The sequence below is a fragment of the Eublepharis macularius genome, chromosome 13 (genome assembly GCF_028583425.1).
Source record: "Eublepharis macularius isolate TG4126 chromosome 13, MPM_Emac_v1.0, whole genome shotgun sequence".
Lineage (NCBI taxonomy): Eukaryota > Metazoa > Chordata > Lepidosauria > Squamata > Eublepharidae > Eublepharis > Eublepharis macularius.
The window spans coordinates 14,471,415-14,484,966 of NC_072802.1; the positions used below are offsets into that span (position 1 = coordinate 14,471,415).

Below are 13,552 nucleotides of genomic sequence, written 5' to 3' on the forward strand. Positions count from 1 at the left end.
ATTTCAGCAAAAACATTCTTTCCTGTGGTATGGGTGGAGTTCTACAGAGGCAGACAGAAGGCAATGCAGAGCTGCAGTGGAGAAATCCTTTGCACTGGACGTTTCCCTTGTTTTCTCATGTGTGTTTCAAAATGCAGCATGAACCCCCCCCCCCCCATTTCCATCAATCAGTTTCTTGGGGAACAGCAGCTATATATTAAAAAAATTGAAATCTGGTAATTGATTATATATAATTTGAACGGGGTTCAAAGCTTATAATAACTTCTCACTTTAAGTTTGCATTGAGGGCTACAAAGAAAGGTATTGCATTTGAATCCAGTGCCATATGATTTGTGCTTTCATAGGGCAGTAGCAAGCTTCAGCAAATTTTAAACTTAGGGCATCGCTATTTCTTAACAATTCCTCATTTAATTTCACTGTACCCTGTCTTTCATATGGCAGTGGAAATCCTATTAATTTGTTTGACAATATGTTACCCATAAACGCTGTGACAAACAGCCAAACTAGACACGATGGTGGTAAATTCACTTGTTTAAACCTGCCTTGACCATGTAGAAAATGGCAGATGAGGTGGGGGTAGTCTGATTTTAAGGGGCAAAAGCGGTACATGAGTAAGGAGTGCACAATCCTTTCTTTGCCCATCCGTATGTCTTTCCCTGCATTTTCTCTTTCCAAATGTTTTTCTCCTTGTTAAGCTCCAATTCCAGAATTAAGCCTAACTGAAGAAAAGTGATAATATTAAGATGGACTTTAGGGAGGAAAGCTACAGGCAGGGGGAGGGTTCTCTACTCGTGTGCCTGCTTGTTTTGCTTTTAAGATAAAGACTCCCCCCTTGCTTTTTGTGTGTTTGTGCCCCCTTTCTGCTTCTTAAGTGAAACTCTCCCTCCTACTCTCTCCTGATTTAAACAACTGGATCTGTCACTTATCTGCTCCCATGTCACAGTATTTACAAATTTTGCTAAGCGGATTAGTAAATAGATCCAAGTTTAAATACACAAGCCATATCTGGTTTGGCCCATACAATTCAGGGACATATAAGTCTGGCATGTTTCAAGCGTGTGTTGAGCCAGAGAGACAACAAATCTCCCAGAAACACCTCTAATGCAGCCCATGACCACAGTTGCCTTTGTTTGTTTCAAATAGTGGCTCCCCACCCTGAGAGCTCATGTCTACACAAATCCAGTCCTGGTCTTGGCTTCTTGTTGCTTCCCAGATGTACACTCAGGATGTTAATTATGGCCTTATGTAGCTTAGCTGCTCTGAAATTGCTTCATTTTCTGCTTTCCATCCCATAAACTATAGCTAGCTGGAAGACACAGTTGGATGGGGGCAGTTCTGTGGTTCTACGAGTCCCTTCCACTGGGAGCTTGGAGAAGTCTGAGACTTGGGTTGGGTCCCAAAGAACTCTGAGCAGAAGGAAAATAACTGCCTTTGTTATTTTGCAAATGCTTTTGCAAGACCACGCTGAAGAGATTGTGCAGTGCTGTAAGGGAAAAGTTCTGTAGTAGTTTGGATGCCACCACTTCCAGGTGAGGTAGCCTCACCTCTTGGCAAGAGGAAAAACTCCTTTGTGTTTAGTTTCACTTGCCTTGCACAACCACGACCCTTTCCACATCTGCAAGGCGTCTTCCATAAGTTGAAGGACATAAGTTTGCCCATCCTTGTTTCTAGCTATTAAAGGTGTTGAGGAAGGTTAGAAATATTGAACAAACTGAAAGCATTATAAAATTACATTAAAAAGTTATTTTAAGTACCATGTAATTGCAGCATAATTCCATTCTGGATAAAAACAACCATAAAAGTTAATATCTGTTTCATAGTGTAATCATTGGAGTATATACAGACTTCTCTGGCTGTCTCTTTTTCTTTTGTCCTGGAGTACTTTTCCAGCATAAAGAAAAACTCTTGGGGTGTATCAGTTACTTACTGGCCTCAGTTACTGTTATATTTCACTGGAACAAGAGCCTCTAAGCCATAAAAGAACAAATGTAGATGGATGAGTTATGATGTACTGTGTTCACCTTGCCTGAAGAACTTTTGGAGGATTGTAAACACAACTAAAAGAAATGCTTCTCTGCTAGCGTCCTTATACCAGGGAAATACGTCCTTCTCTAACAAATACTCTGTAGATGTGAAACGCATCAGTCCTGCCTGACTTGTGTTTCTAGAAGAAACTGTAAAGGGAGATAGATTGGAGCATATACTGAACCCTTAATAGCATTGCTCTTTTACTATTCACTCATTCTGTTGCTGATTTTTAGGTCCCCAGGAATCCTGACCTCCCAAACGCAGCTCAGGTGCAGAAAGAAGAACAACGGAAGATTGATGAGTCTGCTCCTCTCTCTTCAGAAGAAACTGAAGAAAAAGAAAAACTTCTCACACAGGTTAAGTGCTTTAAAATTCCACATTTTAAAAAAGGAGAAATAATTGTAAGCATATCCGTTTACTGTATGATAAAGCAGAATATGGTGATAAAGATTGATCAGGCGGAAAACTGTGTACACCACGGGCTGATCACGTTGCATTGATTTAGAGGTCCCCAGCTTATAGGACCCCTGTTGTGAACTTCTTCGGCAGAAACTGGGAAAATTGTGTATAGCTTTCCCTGTTCAGAATGGTAGCTGTTGAGCTGCTTTACCTCCTGAGGCTTGTTAAAGTAAGTGCAGTTGTGGAGAGAAGTTGAAACTGGAAAGATTCAGGCTGAATCACAAGTCTTTGGAGAATTGCCATATAATGAAGGTTATGTGGCTTCTCTCAGAACACATGGCCTTTCTTGTCTCTGACTACTTTTTTTTTTTGAAATTTTTTTTATTGGGTTAGGATCATATATTTACACATCACAGTCAATTTTCCCATTTCCCAATTTCTAACCCCCTCCCTTTCCCCCCCTTTTTTGTTGACTTCCAACAGTTTTCCAACCCTTTGTCCCTTTTCCCTTACTCTTTATATATTCCTCTATCTAATCAAGTGTATATTCTCCTTTTATTCTAAGCAATACTTCTTTAACTATTTTTAATGCTCTGTACCCATAATGGATAAACAATTTATCCCATAATTCCGTTTTCAAATATTTCTGTATAACGTAAACTATGTAAACTATATAAGCCATACAATCATATAAATCAACCAACTTAACTTATACTCTATATATTATTCATTCTATCTTCTTCTTTCTGTTTTAGTTATATTTGTTTACATTGATATTTCTATTCCCTTCAGTCATAGATCTATATATGATATCAATCAATTTGACTCATATATACCTTCATATAAACATATTCAGTTTGGTACATTGTACAAAATCAGAAAGAAAATATTATTAGTTAGTCAATCCTTATAGTTAACCCTTATGATTAGTTATATTCTATCAATATTCTATTTATTATTCTATATATATCAATCTAATAACATAACTGCTTAGAAGTTCATTTTTACCTCTTCTCCCCCCCGGTAAAGTCACCCCCCTCTGCATTTTATTATACTTCAATAGTTCTCAAACTGCCACAGTTCTCCTCCCACCTCCCATTTCTTCTCCAAATATTGTTTCAGCTTCTCCCAGTCTGTGTTAAACTGTCCTGGGTCCAGATTTCTCAGTTTTCTTGTCATTTTATCCATTTCTGCCATATACAGCAATTTGTAAATCCAATCTTCCATAGTTGGCACTTCTTGTACTTTCCATTTTTGCGCGTACAAAAGTCTACCTGCAGCCATCATGTAAAATATCAACGTCCTATGATGGGCTGGAATTCCCTCCATTCCCAGGTTTAGTAGCAGGAGTTCTGGGTTCTTATTTACTTGAAATTGCAAAATCTCACTCATTTCTCTTATTATTTCCCCCCAGTACTGCCTAGCTACCTCACACGTCCACCACATATGATAGAGGGAGCCCTCGTGCTTCCTGCATTTCCAGCATTTATTAGAAGTATTCAAATTCCCTAGCGCAATCTTCTTTGGTGTCATGTACCAACGATAAATCATTTTGTAAATGTTCTCTTTAATGCTGGTGCATGTCGTTATCTTCATTGTAGTCTTCCACAAGTATTCCCATGCCTCCATTGTTATTTCTTTGTTGAAGTTTATGGCCCATTTCACCATTTGTACTTTAACTATTTCATCCTCAGTATACCATTTCAACAGTACTTGGTATACCTTGGATATTCTTTTCTTGTCCTCTTTAAAAAGGGTCTGCTCTAGTTCCGAATTCTCTGTTCGTATACCTCCCTTTACAGAGTCCGAGTTATATAAATCTCTAATCTGTCTGTACTGGAACCAATCGTAATAAGGTGATAGTTCCTCCTGAGTCTTTATTCTGAGTTTAGATGCTTCAATTCTAGTTATTTCTTTGTAAGTTAAACATTGTTGCTCATTATCAACAGCTCTCGGGTCTATCACCTCATATGGAACTACCCACAAAGGGGTTCCTTCTTGTAAATAGATTCTGTACTTCTTCCAGATTATATATAAACTTCTCCGTATATAATGATGCAGGAACATCGAGTTCACCTTTACTTTATCATGCCATAGGTATGCATGCCATCCAAATGTTTTTTTATATCCCTCTAGAGCTAGTAGTTTCTTATTCTTTAACGTCATCCACTCTTTCAACCACACTAGGCAAATTGCGTCATGGTAAAGTCTTAGATTGGGCAGTTGCATTCCGCCTCTTTCTTTTGCATCTTGTAAAACTTTCATTTTCACTCGAGGCTTCTTGCCTGCCCATACAAAGTCTGATATTTTCCTCTGCCATTTTTCGAATTGCTTAGAGTCTCTGATGATTGGTATTGTCTGTAGCAAAAACATTACTCTTGGTAACACATTCATCTTCACTGCTGCAATCCTTCCCAACCATGACAAATTCAGTCTGTTCCATTTGATCAGATCTCTCTCTATCTGAGTCCATAGTTTTTCATAGTTGTTTTTAAATAAGTCTATGTTCTTTGCAGTCAGTTCAATTCCCAAATATTTCACCTTATTTGTTACTTCACATTCCGTTATTTCCATTAGCGATTGTTGTTTTTGCTTAGTCATGTTTTTGCATAATACCTTTGATTTCTTTTTATTGATATAAAAACCTGCCAGATCCCCAAACTCCTTAATCTTCTCTATCACTTTTGGCATGTTCTCCATTGGGTCTTCTACAATTAGCATTATGTCATCCGCAAATGCTCTGACCTTATAAGAATAATCCTTTATTTTTATTCCACGGATTTCTTCATCTTGTCGTATTTGTATCATCAGGATCTCCAATACCAAAATGAACAACAGCGGAGACAGCGGGCAACCTTGTCTCGTTCCTTTACTTATAGCTAATTTCTTAGTCACTTCATCATTCACCACAATTGCTGCATTCTGGTCTCTGTAAATTTCCTTAATTGCTCTAATGAATCTTTCTCCCATTTGTAGCTTTTCCATAGTGGCAAACATAAAGTCCCAGTTTAAATTATCAAACGCCTTTTCAGCATCAACAAAGAAGAAACCAACCTCCTTATCACAACGCTTATCATAGTATTCAATAGCATTTATCACTGTCCTCAAGTTGTCTCTGATTTGTCTGTCTGGCAAAAAGCCTGCTTGTTCCTCCTCAATAACTTCCGAAAGCCACCCCTTCAGTCTCTCCGCCAGTATCTTCGCAAAGATTTTATAGTCATTATTAAGTAGCGATATAGGTCTATAATTTTTCACGTTTGTCAAGTCTTGGCCTTCTTTAGGGATCAGTGATATATTCGCTTCATTCCAGGTACCTGGAATCCGTTGATCCTTTAAAACTCCGTTGATCACCTCTTTTAGGAATGGTGCCAGTTCATTGGCCATTGTCTTGTAAAATTTAGCCGTAAGTCCATCTGGCCCTGGCGCCTTTCCCAAATTTACAGATTGTATTGCCTTACTTATTTCCTCATCCGTTACTTCATTATTCAGTCTATTTCTCCAAGCTTCCGAAATTACTGGGAGTTTCATTTTCTCCAAATATGTCGGTATTGATTCTTTATTCACCTCTTTCTTATTGTATAACTTAGCGTAAAATTTGTAAAAGGCTCTACTAATGGTAGTCTGTTCCAGATACGTTTTATTGTCCTCACATATTTTGTTTATTATTTTCTTTTCCCTTCTCTTTTTTAGTTGCCATGCCAAATACTTTCCAGGTTTATTTGCTCCTTCAAACACTTTCTGATTCAGTCTTTTAAGGTTCCACTCCAATTCTTTATTATTCATTGCTGTCAGCTGTTCTTGAAGTATTTTAATTTCCTGGTATAATTTCTTTTTCCTTGGTCTCTTTTTTAACTGTATTTCTTTGGCTTTTATTTTCTCCTCAATCTCTTGTCTCTTCTCCTCTTTCTTTTTTCTCACTCTGCCATTTAAGTCCATTAGTATGCCCCTTATTACCGCCTTGTAGGCATCCCAAACTTTGTCAGTTGGTACTTCTTTATTCACGTTATATTGTATGAAGAACTTTGTCTCTCTTCTCAACATCTCCACGTTCTCTCCTTCCTGTAACAAGTCCTCATTTATTCTCCATGCTTTCCTTTTTCTCCTCCTCCCTAATTTCCACATGATTGGATTATGATCTGAGCCTACCATCGGCATTATTTCTACCTCCTTAGTCCATAACGCTAAGTCTTTTGAGGCCCAGATCATATCAATTCTCGATAGTGTACAGTGTCTTGAAGAGTAAAAAGTAAATTGTCTACTTTTAGGATTTTCTCTTCTCCATACATCTTCTAAGGTCTCCTGTTGTATCAGCTCAAAAAAAAGCTTTGGTAACAATCCTCTTTTCTTTTGTACAGTTGATGTCTTTTTATCTAGTTCCAAGTTCGTCACTCCATTGAAGTCTCCAGCAAGAATTATCTGGTCGTATGAAAGATCCTCTAATTGCTTCCTCAAATCCTCAAAGAAGCTCTCTTTTGCACCGTTAGGTGCATAAATTCCGACTACCAATACTTTTTTTAAGTTCCATGTACATTCCACTGCTATAAATCTGGCTTCCACATCTTTTATTACAAATTTTGGCTGTAGCTCCTCTTTTATATACAACACCACTCCTCTTTTTTTCTTATTAGAGGCCGCTACAAATTCATTGCCCAGTTTCCCCATTTTTAAATATTTTGCATCCTGTTTTCGAATATGGGTTTCTTGCAAGCAAACAATATCGCATTTTTGTTTTAATAGCCAGTAGAAAATACTTTTTCTTTTGTTTGGTGAGTTTAGTCCATTTACATTCCAAGATAAAACTTTACACTCCATACTCATGATCTTGTTGGTAAGTCCTTTTCATTGTCCCTTATAAATCGCTCCATCTCTCGCTCAGATCTGATACGCTTTTTGACCCCTCCAAACTCAAAGGACACACCTTCTGGTAACTCCCATCTGTACCTGATTTTCATGTCCTTCAAGATCTGAATTAGCACTTTATATTTTTTCTGATCTAATAACACTGACCTGGGTAATTCCTTCATTATGATAATCGTCTTGCCATCAATCTCCAATGGATCTTGAAACTGTTTTGTCACAATCTTCTCTTTCATATTTCGTGTCGTAAACTGCACAATCACGTCTCTTGGTAGTTTCCTCTGGGTTGCAATTCTCGAATTTACACGGTATGCCACATCTAGGATAGCCACAACTTCCTCCTCCTCCTTCCCCAGGTATTCAGCTAACACCTCAGTCATCTGTTCTTGCGCTGACTTTCCTTCCACTTCTGGCAAGCCACGAAACCGTAGCTGCTTCTCCATGTGTTTAGTTTCTGCAACCGACATTCTTCCCCTCATCAGTCTCATCTCTGTTTGTTGCGTGTCTGCTAAGTTCTCCATCGCGTCTTCTACTGTTTTAACTCTCTGCTGCGTTCCTTGTAGTTCACTTTGTATTGTTTCCATACCTTTTTTCACTTCTGACAGCTCCGATTTTACTGTCTGTTTGACCTCTTTAACCTCTTTAATCAGCTCCAATTTCGTGTCCTTAAGTTCTTTAATCACATCTAAAAGTTTTTTGTCCAGGTTTTCTATTGCCGATTGCCACTCTTTTTTTGACATCGTGGGGCTTGCTTTGGCTCGCTCCCACGAGTCCGCTCTCTTCCTTAACTCCGTGGCGTAAAATTTAAATGTCTTTTTATTTCAAATGTCCCGGTCTTCTTGCAAAAATTAATTTTTAAAGAGTCCAAAATGTCGGGCGTCTTTTCTCTATGGTTCCTCTATGATTTTGTAATCCAAGATGGCTTACTTCCTTTTCCGCTGAAGCCGCGACCCTTCCCCTTTCAAAGATGGCGATTCCCTTCTTCCTGCCCTCCGGCAAGGGCCGCTTCTCTCCAGCAACTCTATTGTTATTACGTACTTCCTGTCTCCCGACTTCCCACAGTAGGTCTCGCGATGGTATCTTTTTCTCACAGCTCCATAACCGCAAGTATTCAAAACAATAGTCCAATTTCCTTAATAACTTCTTTAAACTTAGTCTCTTTTCAAGTACAACTCTTGCCGAGTCTTCCCCTCCTTATTATTAGCCTGTTGCAGTTTGAAAATCTACTTTTCTTCCTCTCTGCTTTTATCAATCTGTCCCATATCAGAAGATAGTGATCTTTACCTTCTCCTTCACTTTTCTTGGGCTGTAATCGCTGTTTCGATTATAACTTCTCCTCTCCACTTCTTTCCCCAATCGAAGCTTGGGTATGTAGGTCTTATGCCAGCCGAATTGGCCCCAGAACTGCCGCAGAGATCGTAGCCGACCTGTCACAGGGTGGGACCTCAAGGATCGGGAGGGGACCTGTTGCGCAGAGCCCCCCCTCGTCCGAGATCTAGCACACCCTAGGGTCTTGAGCGTTCTTTGCCTGCTCTCCGCCTGAGAGCAGTCGGCCGCGGGCTAGATTTCCCCCGCCGGCCGCTTAAAACGGCAGTCCGGTCAGCTCCGCGAATGGAGCTGCTTCAGACCTCCATGAATCCCAAACCGGAAGTCTCTTGTCTCTGACTACTTGACTGATGTTTCTTGGATTATTCTCATGTACATCACAGTAGGTCCAGGCACTTATCAACAATATTCTTTCTTTAACCACCCGCTACAGCTATTCACTTTTATTGACTAAAATAAAATTATATCTCATTTCAAAGCTGTACTTTTATTGTATGGTAGATTTGCCATTATGCATTTAACTTTTCCTGATGAAATCAATATAATTATTTTTGTGAGTAAAACAACCAGAATGGAGCACTTTGAATGTTATTATTAATGTTAATGTTATTCTTGAGTTGTCTATAAAATGGGTGTGTTCGTAATTGTTCTTTGGGATTTAAATTGCCTACATTGATTGAAGTGAATCTTCACCTGAAATTACAGTATCAGACATCATTCTTAGCCTCTGTGCATATCATTTGGAAATCTTTAATACCACTGTTAACAACAAGTTTACCAAAATCTCTGGAAATACTTTTTCTCATCATAGTTCTTTATACAGATTACTTTGAACGCCAGCACAATACCTCTTATCTACCTGCTCTTTAGTTGCTTGAAAACGATTTTATCATTCATTTTTTTTTTTTGAAAATTTTTTTATTGGGTTAGGATCAATTATTTTCACATTACAATCAATTCTCCCATTTCCCACTTTCTAACCCCCTCCCTTCCCCCCCTTTTTGTTGACTTCCAACAGTTTTCCAACCCTTTGTCCCTTTTCCCTTACTCCTTTTATATTCCTCTATCTAACAAATATATATTCTCCCTTTATTCTAAGCAGTAATTCTTTAACTATTTTTGATACTCTGTACCCTAACTTTGAGTCCCTTTTTCCATGTTGGATAAGCAATTTATCCCCTTTTTCATAATTTCAAATATTTCTATAGATCATAAACCATATAAACCATATAAGTCAACCAATTTAACTTATGCTCTATGTGTTACTCATTCTACATATCTTCTTCTTTCTGCTTTAGTTATATTTAATTACATTACTGTTTTTATCCCCCTTCAATTATAAATCTATATAACTATCATCATATAATATCAATCAATTTGACTCATATATATCTTCAGATAAACTTATTCAGTTTGGTACATTATACAAATTTTACCAAAAATAATATTAATTAGTCAATCCTTATGATTAATCCTTATAGTTAGTTATTTTCTATCAATATTCTATATATTATTCTACATATAATCTAATGACATAACTGCTTAGAAATTTTCATTTACCTCTTCGTCCCCCCGGTAAAGTCACCCCCCTCTGCGTTTTATTATATTTCAATAGTTCTCAAACTGCCACAGTTCTCCTCCCACCTCCCATTTCTTCACCAAATATTGTTTCAGCTTCTCCCAGTCTGTGTTGAACTGTCCTGGGTCAAGGTTTCTCAATTTTCTTGTCATTTTGTCCATTTCCGCCATATACAGCAATCTGTAAATCCAGTCTTCGATAGTTGGCACTTCTTGTACTTTCCATTTTTGCGCATACAAAAGTCTAGCTGCTGCTGTCATGTAAAATAACAGTGTCCTGTGTTGAGCTGGAATGCCCTCCATTCCCAAGTTCAGTAGCAGGAGTTCTGGGTTCTTATTAATTTGAAATTGTAAAATCTCACTTATTACTCTTATTATTTCCCCCCAGTACTGCCTAGCTACCTCACACGTCCACCACATATGATACAGGGAACCCTCATGTTTTTTACATTTCCAGCATTTATTAGAAGTGTTCAAATTCCCTAGCGCAATCTTCTTTGGTGTCATGTACCAACGATAAATCATTTTGTAAATGTTCTCTTTGATATTAGTACACGTCGTAGTCTTCATTGTAGTCTTCCACAAGTATTCCCATGCCTCCATTGTTATTTCTTTATTAAAATTTATGGCCCACTTCACCATTTGTACTTTAACTGTTTCATCTTCAGTATACCATTTCAACAGTACTTGGTATACCTTAGAAATTTCCTTCTTGTCATCTTTTAAAAGTGTCTGCTCTAGTTCCGAATTCTCTATTCTTATGCCTCCCTTTGCAGAGTCCGAATTGTAAAGATCTCTGATCTGTCTATACTGAAACCAGTCATAGTTTGGTGATAACTCGTCCTGTGTCTTTATTTTAAGTTTGGAAGATTCTATTCGGGTTATCTCCTTGTAAGTTAAACACTGTTGCTCAGTGTCATTCATGTTTGACAACAGTGAGTGGATTATTTTTGTTTAAAATAAGATATAGAGGAGTCTCAGGCTCCTATTGACATTTGAAACACAAAACTATGCTTGACAGTCTTGAACTTCTGGGCAGTAGTATATGTGAAAGGGATCTTGGGGTAAGAGTGGACTGTAAACTGAATATGAGCAGTCAGTGTGATGCAGTGGCAAAAAAGGCTAATTCAATCCTGGGTTGTATCAAAGGGGCCATAGCATCGAAATCGCAGGAGGTCATAGCCCCTGACCTGCCTTGGTCAGGCCACACCTGGAGTATTGTGTGCAGTTCTGGAGGCCTCACTTCAAAAAGGATGTGGACAAAATCGAGAGGGTGCAGAGGAGAGCGACGAGAATGATCAGGGGTCTGGAGACTGAGCCCTACGAGGAAAGGCCTTGGGAATGTTTAGTTTGGAGAAGAGGAGGTTGAGGGGGGACATGATTGCTCTCTTTAAATATTTGAAAGGCTGTCATTTGGAGGAGGGCAAAGAGCTGTTCCAGTTGGCAGCAGAGGGTAGGACGTGAAGCAATGGGCTAAAACTACATGCACAAAGGTACCGACTGGATATTAGGAAAAAAATTTTCACGGTCAGAGTAGTTCAAAAGTGGAATCAGCTGCCTAGGGAGGTGGTGAGCTCCCCTTCACTGGCAGTTTTCAAGAAGAGGCTGGATGAATACCTGTCAGAGATGCTTTAGGCTGATCCTGCACTGGGCAGGGGGTTGGACTAGATGGTCTGTATGGCCCCTTCCAACTCTATGATCCTATGATTCTAACTAAACAGAGAACACAAAATGTAGAATTAGGAGTCTTTCCACTCCTTTTGGTGGTTCCATACTTAGAGTATACTGAAACATTCCTTATAGTTAAATTATCATCATATACATTATGTGGAACTGTTTTAGGTGGGGAGCATGTTGGTCTGCAGTAGAACAGCAGGATTTGAGTCCAGCGTATCTTAGACACCAATAAGATTTTCAGCATGTAAGCTTTCAAAAGCCAGCTCCTTTCTTCATACAATCTGAAGGGAGCTCTGACTCTCAAAAACTTGCACTCTGAAAATCTTATTAGTCTCTAAGGTGCCACTGGACTCAAATCCTGCTGTGCAGAACTATTACATAGCCAAACATACATCATAACTGATAAAACTGCAGCAGTTGGTTCTTTACATGAATGTTTACTAAGACAAGCATCAATTATCTGTCTAAATATCATAAATAAATATCATAAAGTCAAAAAGATGCAGTACTACATATCTATTTCAAAAATGTCTCCATATAATGAAGTCAAGTAAAAAAACTTTTGTTCTCTGTAAAACAAAAATCTTACCATGTATTTACTCTGGTTCTTAAATTATGGGGCTTGCTCCCCCTCCCTCATTAGTGGATGTGGAGTAACTGCGAGATTTCCTGAGCCAGTGGTGCTTCTGTTCACCTCCTTCCCATCAGCTGAGACATGACTGGATTGCTTGACCTCTGGAAACTCTCACCGCTGAACCTTGTTCTCTCTTCACCTTTTCTCGGCCCCACTGTTGGGCCTTGGACATGGCTATAAATGGCTACCGTGGCCTGGCCATAGACTGGCAACCAGCAGATCGGGCCAGTACTACTGCTCCCATACGATTCTCCCTCTCATTATCTGCCTAATTCCTCTGCTTGGATAAGTCCTTAAAGGACCTGCCCTGCCTGCAGGATCTCAGCGCTTATATCAGTGCCTCCCCCCTTCCAGAGTAGCCTCGTGACAGATTAGTGGACTGGTATCATCCTTTCTACCCTTACGTCCTTGTGTGATGCCTCAAAAGAAGTGGCCTCAGGCACAGTTGCTGCTTTACCCTTACATTTCTCGAATATAGGTGATGAGTGTTTTCTCTGTCCTTGCTACTTCCTGTGAGAAGTAGGAGCGCTACCCAGGCTGCCTCTGCTGGCACAGGTGATGTACCTGCACTGTCCATGCTTTTTACCTGCTGCCCTGATAGATACTCATAGGCCAAAGTGCCATCTAAAAGTGGAGCCACCCCTAAGAAATGCCTCAGAGAGCCAGTTTGGTATAGTGGTTAAGAGCACTAGCGGGACTCTAATCTGGAGAACCGGGTTTGATTCCCACTCCTCCACTTGGGTTTGATTCCCACTCCTCCACTTGGGTGACCTTGGGTCAGTCACAGCTTCTAGGAGCTCTCTCACCCCCACCCACCTCACAAGGTGATTGTTGTGAAGATAATGATAACATACTTTGTAAACTGCTCTGAGTGGGCGTTAAGTTGTCCGGAAGGGCAGTATATAAATTAAATGTTTTTGTTAATATTATTATTACAGTTACTAAAAATGGGCAGTTTTCTCTTACAACACATGAAAAGTAGACAATTATTTAATAGTGTTTTGTGAAAATTTTTAAGGGGATCCACATTTTATTACTGATCTCTCAAATACA

The 13,552-nt window shown here is 39.1% G+C and overlaps 1 protein-coding gene across 1 annotated transcript in view; it reads left to right on the forward strand.

The window, feature by feature from the left end:
- Positions 1-13,552, forward strand: part of SMARCA1 (SWI/SNF related, matrix associated, actin dependent regulator of chromatin, subfamily a, member 1) — a 94,228-nt gene that overhangs the window by 60,806 nt on the left and 19,870 nt on the right. The window contains exon 19 of the mRNA XM_054996404.1: positions 2,262-2,384. Within this exon, the coding sequence (XP_054852379.1) occupies positions 2,262-2,384 (123 nt within the window). The remainder of the gene's footprint in view (positions 1-2,261; positions 2,385-13,552) is intronic.